We start from the raw sequence: 22,350 nt of genomic DNA on the forward strand, positions 1-22,350 counted from the left end.
CCACCAGAGCTCCTTAAACTAAACACAGGCAGGCATCTTTAAAATCGTAAGCTTCAAGAACATTTTATAGCCTGAGGTCCTATAGGGAATAACATTAATCAGACACAGCTTCTTTAATCATTGAGTATGGACAAGGTCAAAGAACAACTCTGTAGCCATAGTCAAAAGCTACATTATGCACAACAGAAACAGCAGCAACAACAACAACAACAAACACTTTTTGTGGGAAGAATCCCCTATGCCGCTTAAATGTTAGTCCAGAGAATGCTGAAAAGCAAGATAGTAGGAAATGGAGACAATTTCAATAGAAAGGAGATAGCACTGACATTTGATATATTCACATCTACTTTAGCTACTTTTAAGGGTGAGCATGCACTCCTCTCCACACACCAATCCCACACATTCTCTTTACCTTTCTTCTGAATAACACCATGATGGCAACATCATAGAATAAGCTTAGTGGCCCCCTTCTGTTATGGGAGTGTAAGTCTCTAAGGCCTGCTCACCTGTCAATTCATGCTTGTCAGGCAGGGTTAGGGGATGTTGAAACCTTCACATGGATAATTTCCCTGGTGCAGGGTGTTTATCTTGCCTTTGGAGTGTGAAATGTAACATTCTAATTTGGCTAGGAATAAACAAACCCACACATCTGGCTGCAACCAACATATCTGATTCAGTAAAACAGAAGACACAGCAGCTTAGGGCATGCTAACTCCTGCTGAACTTACTCTTTTTCTAGTTCTAGGATTCCTGCTTCCATAAATGTACCTTCCACCACCTATGCTCAATCCTTTGCTTCGGAGATTCTTTCAGATGCTTTCTATCTATCTTCTCACTCATATATTCTAGTTGTGCCTCTTTCTACTTTTTAGCATTGTGGTACACTTTGGGGAATAGTCTTCCCTCCAGTCCTGGTGCTTTATAGATTTAGTTTCAGAGAATCCACACCTGGACTTCCACTCCCCACAGAATGGGGGCTCGTTCCAAACACACAGAAAACTTCATGTATTTGCTTTGCTGTGCTCATGCCCTTGCTTAGCTGTAGCACTTGAGCTCCAATTGCTTCTGGAGATGATGCTACACAATGAGATGATCTCTAAAGATAAGTGGCATAATATGGAACCTGTATGGCTACTAAACATCTATCTATCTATCCATACACATAAAAAGAAAAACTAAACTCACTGCCGTTGAGTCGGATCTGACTCATAGCGACCCTTCCTTGGGTTTCCAAGGCGGTATCACTACGGAAGTAGATTGCCCAACCTTTATTCCGAGGAGTGGCTGGTGGGTTTGAACTGCCAGCCTTCTGGTTAGCAGTCAAATGCCTTAAGCTCTACGTCACCAGAGTTCCCATATATATACATACAAAGATGAAATACTTAAATACCCTAGTAATGTAGGGTAAGCACAGCTTTGTATTTTAAGCACATTTATTAAATATCAGATCATGAACTTTGATCTTACATATAATTTTATGTTTCCAAAATATACTTGGATGATTGTAGGTTCTGTAGTCATGTTAGTAGTGTGTTGTTAATGAATTAATCTGATTTGTATGAGATACAGATATTCATTTTGGAAATTTTTTATAGGATTTGTCTATAAGGCAAATGTGTGGTAATAAAGGACAATGTTTAGAATTTTAGTTTCCTTAGGAATGTCAGAATTGAGGTCTATTCTTAGATCTTTCATCCAATCAAGTTATGAGGGCTTGAATAAATTGTTAAACTTCTTTTGTAGAAACTAAATGGCCATAGATTACCCATTTTTTCAGGCAAGTTACTACAATGTGATGTTTAAGTATAATGGTGAGAAGAGTAAATGACTAAACAATGAATTCAGACATTTTTAAATCTGGTATTACACATGGCACTTTAAAGCATCCAAAGAAAAAAAAAAAACAACTTGAAAACTACAAGATATTCTGAATCAGAACTCAACAACCATTTGTTGAATGAATTGACAAAAATTGAAAAAAAAGAGTAGCTATTTCGGCCTTCTTATTGTTTGTTTTGTTTTTCACTAGTGGGAGGAATGGTAAAAATGTATAATGTCTGCTGAAACTCACAGAAATGCAGGAAAAAAAGCAACATTTTTTTTCCCCCGTTTTCATGGGGACATATAATTTTAACCATCTTTTAATTAATTACAGGAGAAAGCTAAATGAAAAATTTAGAAGTTCAAATGGTAGTGGAAATTTCTATTCTTTCCCTTGCATTCAACATCCAGAAAGAATGGATTCTAAAGTGCAATTATTTTTCTCTGGTATACATGTAGCACTGATAGCTTTACCATGTGAGATCTTAGGTTGTCACAAAATGATAGCCACAATAGACATCAGCATTGCTAACAGCAAAGTGAGTGCTTAAGCATGTTATGACAGAGGAGAGTTTGTGTGTGTGTGTGCATGCTGTGAGGTACAGTTGATTTTTGCATGTGCATTTTTCTAATCCCTAACCTGGCACATATATTCAAAACCTAATGGGAATCATAAAAACTAAGTTGTCTGTAGCATTTTTTAATATAGAAACGAGAAAAATGAAGAATCTTCAAAAGCAAAGCTATTTCTTTCAATAATAGCTTTTTTTTTTTTTTAAAGAAGACCATTTATATACTAAGCTACTACCACTCATTTCTTGAAAATGAGTTTAAAGTTAATTCATCTGAGACCAAGTGCTGCTCAAGAATATTATGTACTCAGCTTTACACTTCTCTACTTTTAAGTTTTATCTAGAATTTGTATTTAGTATTCACGGTTGACTTGTTCCTGATGCAAAAAACAGACTTCAGCTTTATTTTCCCACATGCAACCTTTAGCAAACTCCTTCTTTCTAAGTCTTCCAAGTACATCTGAACTGATGACTAAATATGTCTGACAAATTTTACATGAGAAGGTGGTTCTTTAGGACAATGTATTTTTTTATACGTGCACGTGAGTATTAAGTTCAAAGCAATAGCCCCACTGTGTCCTCCAAAATGCAAGAGATATAATTTGACCTACAGGAGAAATCTACCCACCTTGATTCTAGACATGGGCAAAGTATCCTATGAGGCCAGTGATTTTGTTAAAAAGAAAAAGTCCAGTGAAAGATGTTGAATTCAAATTTCCATTCTTGGTATTTCTTCCCCCCACCACCTGCCCCTGCTATTGATGTGGGGTTGTGACTTGTCTTCTATAAGCTAAGCATGATGTCCTGGTTTCAAAGGCTAAGTTCCCATTGCTACAGGTTCCTGGGACTGGCATCAGCAAGTCCAACTGGGCTTCATTTTTTTTCCAGTTCTCACCCACAGATGCAAGTTGTCTGGGAAGTGCTTTCTTTTGAAACATCTTTTTCTTTTTTAAATGATAAAATATTCATCTCATTTCTGACACTATTACATAAATGTATAATTTATAAGCAATGTATAATGTATAATTGGAAACAAATGTATAATGCATTTGCATGACAAATGTTTAATTCTTTAGAGAAGGTGAAGTTTGAATGAAATTATCCCTGTTGAATAATAAATTACAGGAAACTGTAGTTTATTTATTTGACTTTAAATATTAGGGCGAACTAATGAGTCCTCATTAGGTTCAGGGGCTATATTCAGATTTGGTACACTGCTTTGTTCCTTGGAGGTACTTACAGATGCCAGATACTATGAATATCTCTAAATGGGATATTCTCATCTAACAACTACTTAGTAGTAAATCTGTATTAAATCTGTAAATTGATTCACCTTAACCAATCTATAACAGTCTCATTTATTGTATGGTAAAGTTAGTAGTATTTTCTCTCTCTCTATATATATACTATATTTATATATAGTATACTATAACATGTATCAAGCTATCTATAGTATATAAAGTTGTTTTTATTGATAGCAAACCCAAAGTAAATGTAACAAACTTCCTTTAACACCTAATCTTTACATTCCAGTGCACTGCAATCTTATGTACATATATTTTTAACAAGCTTTAAAAATTTCACAGCTAGAGAAAGGGTTTTTGTTTTGGATTGTCAAGAGTACTGGAGAAGAGGTGAAAGAGAAGGCCATGACATTGACAAAAGCATAAAAAGCATTGCACGTGTGGAAAGAGTAATTCAGGAGAAATAGCAAGGTATTGAGATAGTTGAGAAATAAAATAAAGGAAGACATTTTGCCCTTCTATCTCCCAATAAGACCTGAGGTTTTCTTTAGCAGGTAACTTTGAAAAATATAGAACAATGCTATTAAGATTTAAGTTCTTTCACTCACTGATATTTATAATTTCTAGGTTTATGTAATTGCTTCTCTTTTTATATTAGAATCTATGGATAGTATCAGTATCAATAAGCCTGACATCCTTCTGTCACCTAAAAACTGGAGACTCTGTGTCAAAGTACTATACACCAATCATTTCTGGGCATTATAACTGGCCTTCTGCAATTAAGAGCCGTTAGTAACAGTTCAGTGCTTTTAACATTTCAATTTCTATGTCCAGCCAAAAAAGGTAGTATGACATAAAGCCTCTCAGAGCAACAAAGAGCTCTGTTTATCATTTTCTACCACACAGATGGGTGCGAGTCATCACTGTTGTAACAGATATACTCTTGTGATGACCCAGATAACATTCATTTGAAATTCTACATTAAAGGCCAGGTTCTGACTTAACATCCTGATTATATATCACACTCTCCCTTTCTTCTGTGGCATTCATTCAGAAACATCGTGGCCAAACAGCAAGGCCTAGAGATTAAAAACTCCCTAGACCAATGGAAGATTGCTAGTCATTTCTTTGCGTTCTCTGGTTAAACTTTCATAGAAGGAAAGATTACTGTTTTCTTTTCTTAAAGCCTCATGTTGCCTAATGAATCAAATCAGTGTGAGAAAGCCATAGCTAAGTCTCACTAAATCCAGAGCTATTAACCTAGAGACCTGGTTAAAAAAGATATACATAGGAAAACAGACTCCGTTCCTACTGAACAAACTAGGAAAACAGACTCAGTTCCTACTGAACAAACAAGGCTTGTTTGGTTTCAAAGACAATCTTGAAACATGAATGCCCTCTGGATCTTGCTGTGATAAATGCAATTATTTTGGATTTGTTTCTATATACTAAATCATTTATATAGAAGATGCCTATTAGTCCATTTCTATATTAGTCTGCCTCCTTTGAGACAGAAGAATCCTAGTGGAATAAGAATGAGAATTTAACCTAATAATTCTCCTGCTTAGATGGGCTGGGGGTAGGGGAATGAGGAGATGGGGTGTAAGGTAGATGCTGGTTACCCTTCAGTGCCCTCCCGATGTTGTAAAAGACACGGCAAAATGACTGTGGTTTTTGCAGGCAGGGGCCAGCTTGCTCAGGAAATTGTGGCACGTATAAAACAAAGCACATAAACAAACTCTCCATCCAGGAAGTGAAGTTTAACAACTGCCTCATTAACAAGATCCAGGGAAGGACAGGAAAAGAGGGGGAAGCCAATGGCTGATTATTATACAGCTCTAGACAGATGAAGCCCTTCAGCTTCTCCCCAAACAATCCCTGCAGTGTGGATTTGACAAAGTGGCACATTTAAGAGGGAACTCTCTTGCCATCAATGGGAATCAGGCGTACCCATATCTGAGGGCCAAATTCAGTCCCTGGAGCTTGACTTTATCAGTAGACACAAAACAGAGGACAAGGCAGCTACATCCACAGAGAATTAATTAAGAGCAAAAGCAACATCCAGTGAATGTAATCAATAGTCTGAACACTGATCTACATATCAACCACCATTGCTTTCCCCTCTTCTACTTCTTTTAAATTGTTTGCACTAAGGTGCTCTTATAACTACTACTTCAATAAAGATTTATTTGCTGTTTAGCCTCACCGTGGTGACATGTTTCCCATACAAAATACACCTTGAGAGACCAAAAATCCTGATGCCAGTTAAGTTTCTGGATGGTTAGAATCTTTCCAAGCAGAATTTTTTCATGGATGATTTATTAGGTTGGCTTTCTCCCTGCACATTTCTCCAGTTTCATATGTGATGTAGGTTAAAATAAGCCTGATTTCAAAATCACCAGAGTCTGCTCCCAAATTCGTCTTTACTGAGTAAGTTTGTTCCATGTCTTTTTAAAATTTTCCATTTCGCACCATACCATAACACCCTTATCTGATTATCCCAGTGTTGCTGGCAATGGCAAAATACTGGTGTAACACAACTCTTTCAGGTGCTGGTATACCTACATCTTCTTACATCTCTCCCAACTCCTGCCCGCCCAACACACACACCCAGGGAACACTGCAGTTCCCTTTTGGAAACCAATGAAAATAATCATATAACTTTTAAATTGCTTTTCATTTATGCTGGGCAATAGAACAGCTTTCATTACCTTCATTTTTCACTGGCTTACCAGAGACATCGTTTTTCAAGACCAGGTTCTTGGTCAAGTCCTTTAGCAAATATTCTTATTTCTTCTTGAATCTTTGTGTGAATCGCTTCCAAGCAGCACTAAGACCAGAGTAACTTGTCAGTTGTCACTTGCATCTCCAGCCTTGCTATAGGCCCAGCAATTCAAGAGCAGCTTTCATTGCTTCAGGAAAATAGGAAATTCTGCCTCCTGGACACAAACATGTGAATTCTCTATGTCCAGGACCGAGAAGGTGAAAGGGCAGATTTTACCAACATTTCCTTAAGAATGAAAGTTTCACTTCCAATACATACAGATTGTTACCCACGCGCTTACGGCTTTGCTCATGGACCACATGTTAGGGTGTATCTGTAAACATTTTGGGATTGTCAGTGGATCTAATTTTACAGATCTTACTTATACCATACTCCCTTTGAAGTAGGTGGGAGTGTGACTTGAGTAAGTACCATAAAACCAGATCCAATTTCCCTCTCTGATCATGATTGCTTTTATAAATGGATGCAATTTCAAAATTAGCACCAAAAATACAACTTCAGGATAATCCAAAATAGAATGATGTTGTAATAAATGAAATATTGAAATGGAAAAAGAAAGTGGTTTGCTAGGAAGAAAGAAGTTGATTTTTTCTCCCTCAGAAAGTATCAGCCAGTCATAATTTTGAAAAATAATGATAAAATGTAGAATTATTACTGACACAATGATAGTGTAGGATTTGGTGGCTGAGAAAGTTGATGGGATCTAGAAACATATGCTACCCATGTTTTAGGCCCACTGGAAACAGCTAGTGTTCAACCAGTTTGGTTTTTATATGGCCTTAAAAGATCTATGTCACCTATGATTAATCATTCTAAAATTAAAAACCAAAATTACCTGATTGTTGACCAAAAATTATGGAATGAAGAAAAAGAAAACAAACAAACAAACAAACATACCATGTTCACACACAAAACAATATAATTCTCTCGGGGACATCAGGGAAGGTGGAATACTATAACAACACATGTTATATTGTTATACTATTCCACCCACCTTAATGAGGAACCCTTGGGCGTTGCTACTCCATAGCCTTTGGAATCCAGATTTCCTCCCACTTTCATCGTGTCACATGGCTTTCGCTGCTCAATGTATTCATTCATAGTGGACTCCAGGAGGAAGGCAAATTTGCCCTTGGATTTGCGGACACGAGCTACTCCCTCAGCTGTAGTCCTAGTGAACACTGAAGGCTCTGCGGATCGCATGTAGGTCCACATCTTTTCATACACTGCTATTTTTGATCTCTGGAGGAAATTAAAATAAAATTAAATACAGGAAAGAAGGGAACAACATGTTAATATTGACTGAATCAAGATCAGGATAAAAAGCCTTCTAGTACCTTGTTATTTCCCTCTAACTCCACTTTGACACATAGTCATAGTCATCTTTTCATATTAGAAAACAGCCTTTTAAAATGATTTAAGGAAATTACTGAAATGATACACATTTAAAAGTGATATGAGAAGAAGACCTCATTTATATTGCTTCTTGCCATATCGATTACCCACTCCAGTGCTTAAAAAGCAACTGATTATTTCTTTCTAATGTAGGATGCCATGAAGAGTTGAATATTTAAAATCATGCTTTATATCGCATTCACGGTAAACTTGAAAAAGACCAGATGCAATTTGATTTCAGCTTTGCCAAACTCCTCTTAATGCTATACCTCAGTTATAACAATCTAGTTCTATTGTTTTGTTTTCATGCTTCACAGTTTTAACAAAAACCATTCTAACATGTACACAAAAGTGCAGTTTGTATCAAATCAATGGTTGAACACAAAAGGAGGAGGAGAAATACACTCTAGTCTACAGACTGAGTATCTCTAACACAAAGAATCAAACTGAAGGTTTTGCAAAACACTTTTTGGTGTTTTCTGATAAGATCTCCAAATACAATATATTGAACTTTAAAGAGAAATGATTCCCATATTTGCACATTTATATTGTAGGAGAATTAGTCATTCTAATCCCTTAACATCAGTTTAGAAACTTACTTATTTTTGTAAACTAGTTCTGTCCACTTGCATTCTATCTACATAACCCTCTCTATTTAATTTATACAGGCCCTTTTGCTGGCATCTGCATTCATATTAGATTTTTCATTCACACATCTTGAATATGACATACATCTACAAGAACTCAAATGTCCCTAAAGGACATATTTAATAAGATAGAAAAGCCTGAATCCTGTTTGATGTTTGATAATACAATGATAGCACACAAACTTATATCTGGATTTGTTAAACTACAAAGGCGCTGAAATTGTGGCTCTGAGTTGAAATGGAAAGTAATGGAGACTTCATTCAGACTTAATTTTCTGTGTGTGGACAAACATTAGTAGCATGTACATTATTTACATTGAGTTTCCTTTATTTACCAAAATATAGAATCTAATAAGAATAATAGTGAACTGATATCCTGAATAACAAACTTATGAATACATATTTTTAGACAAAGGCAAATTATTCAGGTAGAGAAAGAAAGAAACCACTAACAACTCTTAAGTGGGATCCCAAATTTTGGTTTCATAAGATGAGATATTAGTAATCATAAACCAAAATAATAGATCATACAATATATGATTTGTATACTTGAACACTAAGTGAAAAAGCAGTTGATTTTCTTGTATATTCAAATGTTGATACATATTAAGATGGGAAATTGAAACCCTATAGTCCTATGAGATGTTTTGTGTCATTAACACTTAAAAAAAACTCACAATATAAAAAATGTGTGTGTGTGTCTACATATGCACATATGTGTGCACATAGATGATACCAAGTCACTTCTGGCTACAGATCCTCACTCAGAAAATTCCATGCAACTATGATCCAATTAAAGGACTCATGCGCTTGCAGGACAGAAGAATACCTAGATTTGGACCCATCATTGGGGGGATCCACTATCAAAATTTTATTGCCAGGTCTTATTTATTCCCTCTTTAAAAAATAAAGTTCTGTTCTAGCGAACGAAATCATCCATTTTATGAGTTCTAATCTTTGAAAACTCTCTGGATCACTTGGTACAGAATAGCTGTCTGTTAACATCTATTCTGATAGTTTCAAATTTACAGTGTGTTCATTAGGCATACAATCACTTCTGTATATTTATAGCTTGAGAGTTTCTCTCATGAATGTTATAGATTACCACATAAATTGTGTACTTAACTGTGTATACTACATTTAAAACACAAAAAATAAAGCCTATCCAAATAGTAGCTTAATTAAAATACTTGTTTGAAAAATTTTAAGAATATGAGAATCATATATATTTTTGCTAGTTATGTGGCAATTTTCCAGTTACTACTCAGTAGCCTATTAAAGGAATAGGGAACATTAAACAAAATGAAAAAAAAAAAAGTTCTTTTTAAGGGCTTGGTAATGATTCACATTATTTAACTTTAGAATGCAGCATACTGTTAAAATACACAATTCATTTTCTTTTTAAATAAATAAAATATCTTTAGGTCATTGATATTTTTTGAAAGTCCATTCCTATAATATCAATATGTAGAATATTACTTCAGCATTTGCTTACACGTATTAAATTTGGTATACCTTAAGTGAAAAAGAGTTTAAGTTAATTCTTTTAAAATCTGGAAGAAGTATTATATGTACAGCTATGTTAAACTTAGCAGGCATTAGGTATAATAAAAATGATAAAATACAGATTCCCAGTAGAGAACAGAGAAAACATGAAGGGAATTTTTTTGGGAAAAAAAAATTAGCACGGTTTGTCATCATATAAATATTGAGAAATTCTGATTTAAAGAGACATGGCTTAGATAAGATCACATATACATGGAGAAGGGGGCACATATCAAGAAGAGGCAGGAGTGGAAATAACATCTCTGTGCCTTATCTGGGACTGCAAGAAGGTGCTTGCTAAGGATTGAGGGCAAGTGCATATTTATAAATTTGATGAGATATGCTAAAAAAGAAGACATTTCTGCATGCTCAATAAGCTCATAACATACTCAACCCATTGCCTTCAAGTCCGTTCTGACTCAGTGACCCATGAGGTTTCCAAGGGTGTAAATTTTCATGTGGGGATTTGAACTGGTTTAAACTAGTTTAGTCATGTTCAATTAAACAAAAGCAGGATAGACCAGAATTTGCAAAATGTGGTGTCTGAAGCAGTAATTAAAAAAAAAAACACAATAATACAACTCACTGCCCTGGAGTAAAACCCAATTCATAGTGACCCCTCCTTGAGTTTCCAAGGCAATATCACTATGGAAAAAAATTGCCCAGTCTTCCTTCTGAGGAGTGGCTGGTGGGTTTGAACCACCAGCTTTCTGGTTAGCAGTCACATGCCTTAGGCACTATACTACCAGAGCTCCTGGAGCAGTAATGTTGTTGTTGTTATGTGCCATCGAGTCGGCCCCGACTCATAGGCAGTATCACTACGGAAGTAGGATTGCCCAACCTTCCTTCCAAGGAGTGGCTGGTGGGTTTGAACCACCAGCCGTCTGGTTAGCAGGCAAGTGTCTTAGCCACTATGCTACCAGAGCTCCCAGTAATAGGAACAGGAAAATTACAGGTCAAAGCCCTGGAATGAGAGACTCATAACAGGCATAGTGAGATCTTTCAGGAGCTTGATATGGGAGACTGGATTATTGCCCAGACAGTGGAAAGTGACACACATTCAAAGCAGTGTAGTTGGGCACCATCTTTGAGCAGGTCACTGTTCATGCCTACTCTGCCAGGTAAGAGATTTAATTGTTATTCAATACACACGCTGACCTTGTTTTCCAAGAGGAAGATTGTCTAGCATGGCATCAACTGCCACATATTTCCCCCGTGTAGTGGCTGGTGACTTTGTACCACTGACCTTACAGTTAGCAGCTGAGCACTTGACTACTGTGCCACCAAGGCTCCTAACAAGCTCAAAAGGGCAATGAACATGGAATTTTAAGTTCCTAATAATATTAGCTATGATATCTACTTAAAATCAGGTTTGGGGAGTGAATATGCTCAAGATTGTAAACAGAGATAATATAAAAATCATTATTTTTTTTTATTAGAAAATTATTCTCAAGTTTATTTGTTTCATCTTTATTATGAAAGCTAGTGCATGGAAATCTATTTGATTTAAACCATTGTTTTAGAATTAAGACAACTCTTAGAGTTTTAAAAATGTGCTGTCCTTTAATTCCCCCAATGCCAAGTATTTTGCCATTTCTGCTCGCAACAAAAAGTATATAAACATCATACATTATAGTTAAAGTTTACATTTTTTTCAGGTGCAAACTTCTTCCAGTAGGTTGTGCAGTAAGACTAATATTCTAGTGAGAACTCAGGAATGCATTATTTGATGAGTATAAGCCCTGAGACTGTAATCTACTGCATTTATGAATTCCTGATTTCAGTGATGACTGCAGAAGGCATGAGATAAATTTTGCAGTGAAATGAAAATCACTGTGCTTGTGTAAAGTGTATAATAATGTAAAAGGATCTAAATTGCAAGACTGTCATTAAGTGACAAGTATGAACTTTCTTTAAATGCCTCTATCTTTATATTTAACAAGGTGTCCAGGAAATGAAGCATTTCCAGTTGTATAATGGGGCAAAATTGAGGCATCAGTTAAATTTAGATGTAACTTTCCCCTGTGGTCTAATTCTTTTTCCAGTGGATTATAACTGTGACATTTTTTTGAAGCACTGAGCATAGGCCACTGCCTAAGGCAGCTCAGTGGAGCTGACAGATGTACCGTTACTGTGTTCCTAGGAGAAAACATTTTTGACAAGTACAAAAATACCCTTCACGTTCCCTTTCCTCGACCCGTCAGACAAATGGTTTATTTAAACCAGGTCATCATTTATGGGAAGAGGAGGGAGAAGACAGGGTTGGAAAAGACTGAGATTTTTATCAGAGAACTTGAAATTATCCATGCCTGAGAGTATACTGCCAGGGAAAATTATTTTCTTGTCCTATTAGGGTTCAGAGTGTTCTGCAACAATAAATACCTATTCTTGTAAAAATCTTCCAATTTTAAAACTGAATTTGGGTGAGAAAGAAAGGAAACAGGTCATGAGCCTGCACAGCTTGAGTGGAAAGTACCTATAAATCTAGGAACCAGCTTTCCTCATTCCTGTATTTCTTATCAATATGTTCTCTTATCCTCCTCACCAGTTTCTAGAATTAGAGCATTTTTTTTTTAAACTCTACAAACATTACAAGTAAACATTTTCAATGTGCTTGATGCTAAAAGCTTTACAATAAATTGGTTTTGAATATTTTCTGGGACATGTCATTTCTTTTTCCATTTATCATGCCAAGCAGAAAGACAGTTCAGCAAATATTTTCTTTATTCAAATGAAAGCAGGCATCACTTTTCATTGAAATGCAAGTGATAACATAAACTTGTATTCTATTCTATTTTTTTTACTTATATATCTTGATGTATATGCAGCATAGTTTCTAGACACAATTAATAAATTTTACCTACTTACTTTTGGGTGGAAGCGGTTATGAACTTAGATTTCCAGCAAGGTACTGAAACTATGCTAAAATGCATGGAGTAGTATATATTTCTATTATTAAGCCTTAGAGATTGGGATGCACTCAAAATGTAAAAGAAGGTTTGTTAATTAAATTTATCCATTAGATATTGTTAATAAAAATCTATCCTTATTAATGTCACAGGTTCGGAAAAATTTACAAACACTTTTTAATTAACTTTGAAATTTCAAGTTATATCTTCTACTGACATTCCAAATTGTTGACAAGACCTTGGTTGACTGTATAGTGTCTTTATTAAGACTGGGTTTACTGAATTTCTGAATGATTTGCTCTTGATTTAGTATTATGTAAACATCTGTAGTAAATTAGGATGCTATAATCAAATCTTTTAAAAAGTGATATCTTACTGAAATTTAAGTACATGAATTTAAGATTGGCTTAAAGGTCAGAAGTTTTGTTGTTTTTAACTGCCAACCTGACAAAGAAAATTATAAATATATGCTTTTATAATTAGAATCTAATTTCTCAGTGGTCTATATAAACATAAACTTAAAGAACTATTATTACTTTGACATAGAAGCTTAGGAAATAGAAAAATATATCCTATTTCCAAAAAAATTATATATACCAATCTTTAAGCAACTGAAATGAAATATAAAGTGTGTTCATTATTACCTAGTTAAATATTTCTGAAAATATCACTCTGATTGCTTTTTTATCCTGGTTCTGGTTCTGAAGTCACAAAATGTACCCTATCTCTGATCAGATATTACCAAATGTTTATCTCTGGATTTAAGTAGAAGCAAAGGAGAGAGTTCATTCATCGAAAAATTTATCTACATGGTGGAACAATCAACTAAACAAGAAATCTGCTATTTGATGGTGAGTAAAACAATCATCCTTATATGAAATGCAATTATATCAGTTTGAACAATTTTATTCACAAAAGCAGAGAAATCAGCACAAAAGAAATAGTATGCATACAGTGTCCTGTAGAGGTATCTGAATTACAGACTTGCTACCATTAGCTTGTGAGAAGGCAAGTAAGTTGGTTTAAAATAAATTGTATTAGAATAGATTATAGAATAATATAACTCAGGTAGGCAATATAGCCTGCAATTAAGGTTTTGGATTCCAAATGCTGCAAGTTATATCTTTTAAAAATAAAGTCTGCTTTGTTTTTATGCTCTTCATCCCCAAGCATGTATAAAACTTGCTAGATTCAGTATCATCACAGCATTATTAACACTGGAAAGTTTTCATAAATTATATTATAAAGTTGTACTAATTACTTTTTCCTTGTTTCTATTTCTTTTCACTAGTTCCTCTTACAACATGAATGAATCAGTTAGCTTTTTCAAATTACCTTAATCATAAAATCCAAGTTGAAATATTAGCATCACCACGGACATGCAAATTGTGTTTGCAAAACCAATAATAACTACTACAGCCCATAATATAATTGTAAAATTACCTGAATCCCCGAATTATGAACATTTCATTGTTAGTTTCTCCCTTAACTTACTCTGAAGAATTCCTTTGTTGACCCTGAATCCAGTGTTCCATAGGCAATTTCTGTTTGTTTTGCCAGGTCTTCTGCACTTTCTATGGGGGAGACCATTCGTTCAACGGTCAGGAAAGCAGCGAGGTTAGCAGTATAAGATGATATAATGATGAGTGTAAAGAACCACCAAACACCTCCAACAATTCGACCTGAGAGGGATCTAAATAAACATGGATAAGATAATGCATGCTTTCCTTTCTCTAAGCAACACAGAGGAAGAAAACAAATACCATCAATGTATCACTTATGTCTTAAAATAAGGATTGCAAGTATTATTTTTATTTTTTCAAGGATGACTGTTGCATTTCTGAGCAATCTGATCTCTTTTCTACTGTATTTCATGTGCCACTGAAAATATGGAAAATTTTTCCTTTTATTTTTTAATTGATAGAAACATGGAACCCTAATGCTTTTCCTTCAATTACAGAAGAGGAATGCATACCTAAATCCTTTGAATCCCCACCATATTTTAGCATCTCTGAAATTAGAATGCAGCCCACAGTTGATAAGAGAAGGAAACATGGTTTAATTGGCAGCATTGTTTCTTTTTCAGTGGTGTATAAAATAGCAATTCATCTTAATAATCAGTGGGATCTTAGATTTGATACAAGTTGGTAGATGCCTTTCTCAGACTGAAGGAACCTGCTTTTACCTTAAGTCAGAGCCCTGACAGAATGGACAGGCATATGCCAAGGTGGGACTGGACAATAAGAGAGTCTAGGATTGGTCTCAAAGTGACCATAGTTAAAGACTTTGTTTTGGTATGATATACCATTTCTGATTTTACTGGAGGATGAATCATGCCCTAAGGCATCTGTACATCTGATATAACATTTTTCTCTCATTCTTTCTTCTCTGGCTATCAAGGGCATTTAGATGAGTAAGAGTGTATAGAGAAAAGTGAGAATGGGCTGATGAAAAAAATCTAGAACATGTGCATAATTGATCTTCCTTGTTAACCATTGAATAATTTAAAATTCTTCTGTCCAATTGCTTCTATTTTTTATTTTAAATCGAGGAATCATTTAATAATTTCCATAGCCTTTCCAAATTTAAAAAGTTCCCTTATTCATTTTTATTACATAAGTGGCATCTATTGGTTTTTAACTTACTATTTGCTTAATCTTGGTTTCATAAACCATTACTTGATTTGCTTTGGTTTCTTCTCACATCATTAATGAAAAAGTTACTGTGAGATACTTAAGTCATTGGAAATTTAAGTGCATCTATAGTTTTCCTGGGTCTTAAGGAGCACAAACTGTATTGTACCCAAAATTTCTCTTTTTGAAGGAGCATACCTTACTTAAAAAATCCATATATCTGTGACTAATTCAATTCAATGCTTTGGTTCTGCCTACAAGTACTTTTTCTATGGGAGAAATTTGGCCTTTTTTATTTCCTTGTAATAGGAGATCAGATCCCTTTTTTGTAAATTTAACTGAATAACGGCATCCAACAGAAAGGAGCCATGACCCCGTGAATATTAAAAAATCTCTCTATAAAACAACTAATATAGTTCTAGCATTGTCAATCTTTGCTAGTGCCTAGCTTATTTATGGGCTGTTAGATAAAGCAAAGTATATCTGGTACCTGCTATATTGACTCCATGGCAGAAATCTCCTTTCATGTACACGGGATGAAAATCAAGTTGAAGACTAATTTTTATAAGTGAACAACAGCAATAACACAAATGCTTATTTTTTAAAAGGAGATGAAATGAAAATCAATTTCTGTTTTTACAATTTAGGCTTCAGTTTTCATCTGACAAACTGCTAAATGAAACACAATGCCAAATAATTTTGACAATTCTGATGAGTTGCATAAGTTACATAATTTACATAATTTAATTTTTACAGTGTATTCATGTTTTGTGCTGAGTTGGAAGAAATTGGGTATGAATATACTTAGGTTAATTTGGGAATTACAAGTTTTCTTGGAATTTCAAAGAATTCCCTGTCTTCTGGAAAAGAACATGTAGGGATGTTCTGTACAACACTTGGAGTTACTAGGGAACTAATGAAGAACTTAAGCATTTTGGAACTAACCTGGGTGAAATGTCACATCCTTGCTGCATAAAAGCACCCAGGGAAAACCAGAGGCTGTTAAAGATGCCAAATTCATTGGGAGGCTGGTCACTTGGTCCTTCCTTTCCATCCTCTGGCTCTTCTGTGTGCCATTCATATGGGCTAAACCTACTAACTAGGAACAAGACCACGCTGACACCAATGTAAGCAAAGACTATGCACATCCAAATCTCATAGGCCAGAGGATCCAAGAAGGAAAACACTCCTGGTTTAGATTTCTGAGGCTTTTTGATCATGATAGATATCCCCAAACTCATGAAGGGCTTAGAGAAGTCAATGACCTCCTCTCGAACCAAAGTGATTGTCAGAGGGGCAATAGCAATCTCTGCTTTCTATAAGAAAAAAGACACATGAAAGAGCAGAGGTCAATGGATTTCATGAAAGAATTAGCACTGAATTTATCCATTCAAAAGTAACAAATTATGCATTAATTCTATGTGTATATATATATATATATATATATAGGAGTGCCAACAATGAATAAGGCCTGAGATAAATTTAAAGAACAGTTGATTTTTTTTTCATAATAAAATATATTTAAATTATATTTAAATATAAATAATTATATATGAGGAAGAGAAATAAAGAAAGAGTGGACATAAGCAAAAATGACTTGAAGTGTAACAAATGTACTAGTGTTTAAGAATCTAGAAGCAGGCAAGGAGAAGACTTAATAGGCTTTCCATATGGCTGAATTTCTGACTTTCTTGGCTAGGAAAACTGCTGTGCGGCAGCCTTTCTCTTTCACTTGGAAAGTAGCCACTTATTCATTACTTGGCCATCCCTTAATATTAGGAATTGAAAATTTCAAAACAGTCTTTTCTTTTTATTCCTTTCCAATTATAAGAAAACCAATAATAAAGTCTGTATTTTTACAATAAAATAAAACCTGTTGTTTGACAATATTTTCTAATTCAGGGCACACACAAAAATCTGGAAATTGGTATTTGTTTCTTGCTATTCACACATTTTGATTTTCTACTTTCTGTGAAAAAAAAAAAAAAAAAAGGATTTTGGGAAACAGTAGACTCAATTCTCAGATATTATTATAATAAGCCACCAGCCTCTATTTTCTTAATTCTGTGATTTCAGTCAATTTTCTTGAGCCAATTTTTATAGTTTCAAAATGAATACTCTTTCCCATTTACCTCATGGTGTTATTGTGCATATCTATTAAAAACCTTAATAAAATAATAGGCATTATTGAAGTTTTATGTGCCCAAAACTGAGCTGTTTTAAATCACCTCTCATTTAATCCTCATAACAATCTTATGTTTCTCATTGTTTTGTAGGTGCTGAAATGAGGGTGAGAGGTGAGTTTTACCTATCATGGCAGCTCTGAGATTTGAGCCTGTGCTTCTTCAATTAAATCATGCCACCTCAATAATCAAATGAAAAAAAGTACAGTGGAAAAGCTTGTGAACTGTCACATGATTTACAAATAAAAAGGTATTTAAAAAAAAATTTATTTTGAAAGGACAATATTTGGCCTCAAAATGGAATCAGAAACTTGGGGATTGCAATGAATTTCACAAGACAAAATGTGTGTGAATTGTTGAACGGAAAACCAATTTACTCAATGAACTTTCACTCAACTCACAAGACAAAAATAAAATAAAATGGAATCATACTCAGACATTCATGTTCTGACATAGAGACTGTCACTCTCACATGCACTCTTGTAACTGCTTAAGCTCCTGGTTTCATGTGACAGTCAGCAGCTTGATACAAGGGCAACTGGAGGGGTATGACTGAGAGGGTATTCTGGCTGTCCTATTCTTGACTGGGGACTGAGAATTGACTGTATACACCTTCAAGTGTGAGTAAACTAAATTTCCACTCAAATCACAATAAACAGTGAAAAAAAAAAAGAAGGAAGAAAGAAGAAAAGGTGTGAGTAAGCTTAGTGTACCTCATTTACCCATGTAGATAAAAATCATGACCACTGCTGAGAGATTACTATTTTATATATTAACTCATTGTCATCAATCAAGTCAATTCTGTCTCATAGCGACCCTGTAGGACAGAGCAGAAATGTTTCACAGGGTTTCCAAGCTATAATCTTCAGAGAAGCAAATTGCCACATCTTTCTCCCACAGAGTGGCTGTTGGGTTTGAACTGCCTATTTTTAGATTAGCAACTGACCACTTTAACCACAGTGCCACCAGGGCTCCCCTACTTTCTCTATACCCACTGCCTTTGAGTCAATTCTGGCTCATAGTGACTCTACAGGATAGAGTAGAACTGCCCCATAGTGTTTCCAAGGCTATAAATCTTGAAGGAAGTAGACTGTCCCATCTTTCTTCTAAGGAGCAGCTGGTGGGTTTGAACTATCAATCTCTTGGTTAGCAGGTGAATGCTTTAATCACTCCTTCACTGGAACTCCTATAGCTATTATTACTTGTATAATTTTTATTACAAAGATACCTCATCAACAACTTAAAAACAATTAGTATATGTGGTAGTTCAGTTTGTGTGTCAACTTGGCCGGGCCTACATGTAGTATTCGCCATGATGAGACTGGTAATCAACTCCATGGTGAAATCTACTGTGAGCAGCTGAGTAGCTGCCTTAGGGAATGTGGTCTGCTTCCTGTGTATAAGCAGAAGCCTTGGGGAATGGTCTTTAGCTTATGGCATGCTTGGACCCTGCATGTAGACATGTCGTTGTTCAGCAGCTTGCCATGCTCTGCCTACCTTGGGACTTTCAATGAACTTAAATTAATGGCCTGACATGTGGTTTGGTAACATTGGGACTCTGCCTTTTTACTTGTCAACCTTGGGTTTGTCAGCCTCAGCAGCCAGCAGCTGTCTGAAGAAAAGCCTCTAGTTCCAGTGGGCCAGGAGAAGAAGGCTGAGGTGAACCTCAAGTTTGAGGGGCTTTCATCCAGCCCATAGAGTCTGGCACTTTGAACTTGGACTTAAATCCTCCAAATTGTAAGAGTAAACTCCTGTTTGTTCAAGCCATCCCATTTGTGGTATATTCTTGTCAGCATGGTACTAGGGAACCAGAACAGTATACATAACAGAACCAGCAAAATAGGAAAAGTTATCTCTATTTCTCTTGCTTTTTCTTTCCATATTCTCTTGGCTAACCTTTGTTCTGTGAATAATACTTTGTCTTTTATTAAAATGGGATAATACAGACTATCATATTTTATAATTCATCTTTTCTCAAAACCTCATGATGAATATTTTTCTATTTCAATATACACATTAATAATAAGTTCTAATGCTTGCAAATATTTTGTCATGTGAAATGTCAAAATTTACTCAACATGTTTCTTATTTTGGAGCTCTGGTGGCATAGTTCCAAAATATTTCTTATTTTGGAGGATTTTTAGACTGTTTCCAGTTTTATACAATTTAAAACTGTGATGCTATGAACATCTTTGAAAATAAATCCTTGTATGCATCTTAGTTATTTAAATAAATTTCTAGAAATGAACTTGATGATCTAAATGAGATTGACTTTTTTAATGCTCATGATGTGTGATATCCAATTTTTATCCAGGATGATCACATCAGTTTCTACCGTTAGCTCTCTGTGAAAATATGTGCAACCCTGAACCCTGGATGCCTTCCTTTTGTCTTTATTTTTGTTTACCTTTGCCAATTTGCCACATAGAAAATTAGGTCTCATTGTATTATTTTAAGTTAATTTTGAATAATAAATATAATCAAATTACATTTATAAGAGGTAATCTTATGAGAAACTGTTTTTAGATAAGCAATCATTTTTACTTCTTTTATGTGTTAACTATCATAATTTGCCCCCATTTTTCCTTTTGAGGTATTCATATTTTGCTTACTACTTCTTAAGCACTTTTAAATATATTAAAATAAATATTAACTTTTCTTTTCCGTATATGCTGTAAATGTTTTCCCTATTCATCAGTTACTTTGTGTTCATAACTTGTTGTTGTTGTTAGGTGCTGTTGAGTTGATTTTGACTCATAGTGACCCCATGTGACAGAACAGAGTTACCCTGTTGGGTTTTCTTGGTTGTAATCTGGTGGTGTAGTGCCTAAGGCACTTGACTGCTAACCAGAAGGCTTGAGGTTCAAACCCATTAGCCACTCCTCAGAAGGAAGGTTGGCCAATTTACTTCTATAGTGATACTGCCTCAGAAACCCAAGGAGAGGTCGCTATGAGTCGGGACCAACTAGATGGCATATAACAACAACAACAACAATCTGAATAGAAGCAGATTACCAGACCTTTCTTCTGTGGAGTCACTGGATGAATTCAAACCATCAACCTTTTAGTTAGCAGTGGAGCGTTAACTGTTTGCAGAGTCACCAGTGATCCTTTTTTTTTTTTTTTAATAGGTTAGCTTATGGTATTTTATTGGAATATGTATTTTTATGTTGTCATATAGATTATCATTTTGTGTTTTTAGTCTCTGGTTTCATGCTTAGAAAATTCTTCTCATATCAAGATTGCATCTTTTATCTTTTATATTGAGTGATGAGGTGATATAAAGTTACTAGTTTTTGAACAGTTGTCCAGCTGTCCCAACAGGACTAAATGAAATGTCATCTTTCATGTACTAAATTGTTCCCTGTAGTGTTTCCTTTACTTTTTTATTTATACAAGTTATCACTAATGAGGAGAGAAATCTTAAAAGGAAAGAAACATGAGGTGAAATTAAAGTGTCCACTCATATAAAACCTAGATGTAGTGGGCAGTGAACTTTGGATGAAGATGGTGGCAAACAGTGTTCAATCAGGGGCATATTTGAAGTCCAAGATTTGTGAATGCTTTGTAAGACAGCAGTAACCCTATGGTCTTTTCTGTTAAGACTGGGAATTTTGTGTGTGCTTTTCTCAAATGCCACTAAGTGATTCCCAAAATTTAGTGTGAAAATATCTCCTATTGGACGTTGATGAGATTTGGATTCTTTTTTTTTTAAATTTTTTAAAAAATATTTTATTGTGTTTTACACAGAGAAATAAGCTCCCATTTAACATTTTTTTAAAAAAGTAATTTATTTTATTTTATTTTTTCATTGTGATTTGGGTTAAATTTTACAAAGCAGATTCAACAGTTCATACATACTTTGTTTTGTGACACTGATTACATTCCCCACAGTGTAACAGCTCTCCTCCCACTTCCACCCTGTGGTTGTCCTATTCCTCTGTCCTTCTTGCCTATGCATTCCTGCCTTCCTACCTTTCTCCCTGTGCAAATACTGCCCTTCTGATCTCCCATGGTTGATTGTTCTAAGGAGTGCATGTCCCTGGTATAGTTGTTTGGCTTGTAGACCTATCTATCGTTTGCCAGAGAGTTAAGCCGAGGGAGAGAGTTCAATCACAGGCCCAAAAGGTGACTTGAGGTCGTGGTCTCAGGGGTTCCACCAGTCTCCATCTGACCAGTAAACCTGGTCTTTTTATTTTATTTTTAAATTTTAGTACACATTTTTCCTCCCATTCTATCCAAGATCTCTAATTTTGTTCCCCTTCCAAGTGGTTGGCATTTGTAGCTGGGCACCATCTAGTTCTTCTGGTCTCAGGGTTCTATAAGCTGAAATTCTCATGGTCCATTAGTCCTTTGGACTAATTTTTTACATGAGTTTTTAATTTTCTTCACTCTTCTTTCCTTCAGATGAGGAGAAATCAATAGTTGCATCTTAGATGGCCGCTCACAAACATTTAAGACCCCAGTTGCTAATCACTGAAGTCAGATGTAGAACAGTATTTTTGTGTACTATGTTATGCCAGTTAAGCCTTATGTCCTCCACAACAATGACTTCCTGCCCACTGGCCAAGTGACTCATTCCCTCAAGGTACTTAGTTGTGAATAAAAAGTTATCC

General features: G+C 35.2%; 1 protein-coding gene across 1 annotated transcript in view; it reads right to left on the reverse strand.

Annotated features, from left to right (window-relative positions):
- The window catches only part of GRIA4 (glutamate ionotropic receptor AMPA type subunit 4), a 503,661-nt gene that overhangs the window by 37,619 nt on the left and 443,692 nt on the right, over nucleotides 1–22,350 (reverse strand). The window contains exons 11-13 of the mRNA XM_007945995.1: nucleotides 16,497–16,867; nucleotides 14,413–14,611; nucleotides 7,417–7,664 (exon numbers count right to left, since the gene is read on the reverse strand). Coding sequence (XP_007944186.1) covers nucleotides 7,417–7,664; nucleotides 14,413–14,611; nucleotides 16,497–16,867 — 818 coding nt within the window. The remainder of the gene's footprint in view (nucleotides 1–7,416; nucleotides 7,665–14,412; nucleotides 14,612–16,496; nucleotides 16,868–22,350) is intronic.

This window comes from Orycteropus afer, unplaced genomic scaffold, assembly GCF_000298275.1.
Source record: "Orycteropus afer afer isolate SDZICR_OR568_19922 unplaced genomic scaffold, OryAfe1.0 scaffold00147, whole genome shotgun sequence".
In the NCBI taxonomy this organism is placed as follows: domain Eukaryota; kingdom Metazoa; phylum Chordata; class Mammalia; order Tubulidentata; family Orycteropodidae; genus Orycteropus; species Orycteropus afer.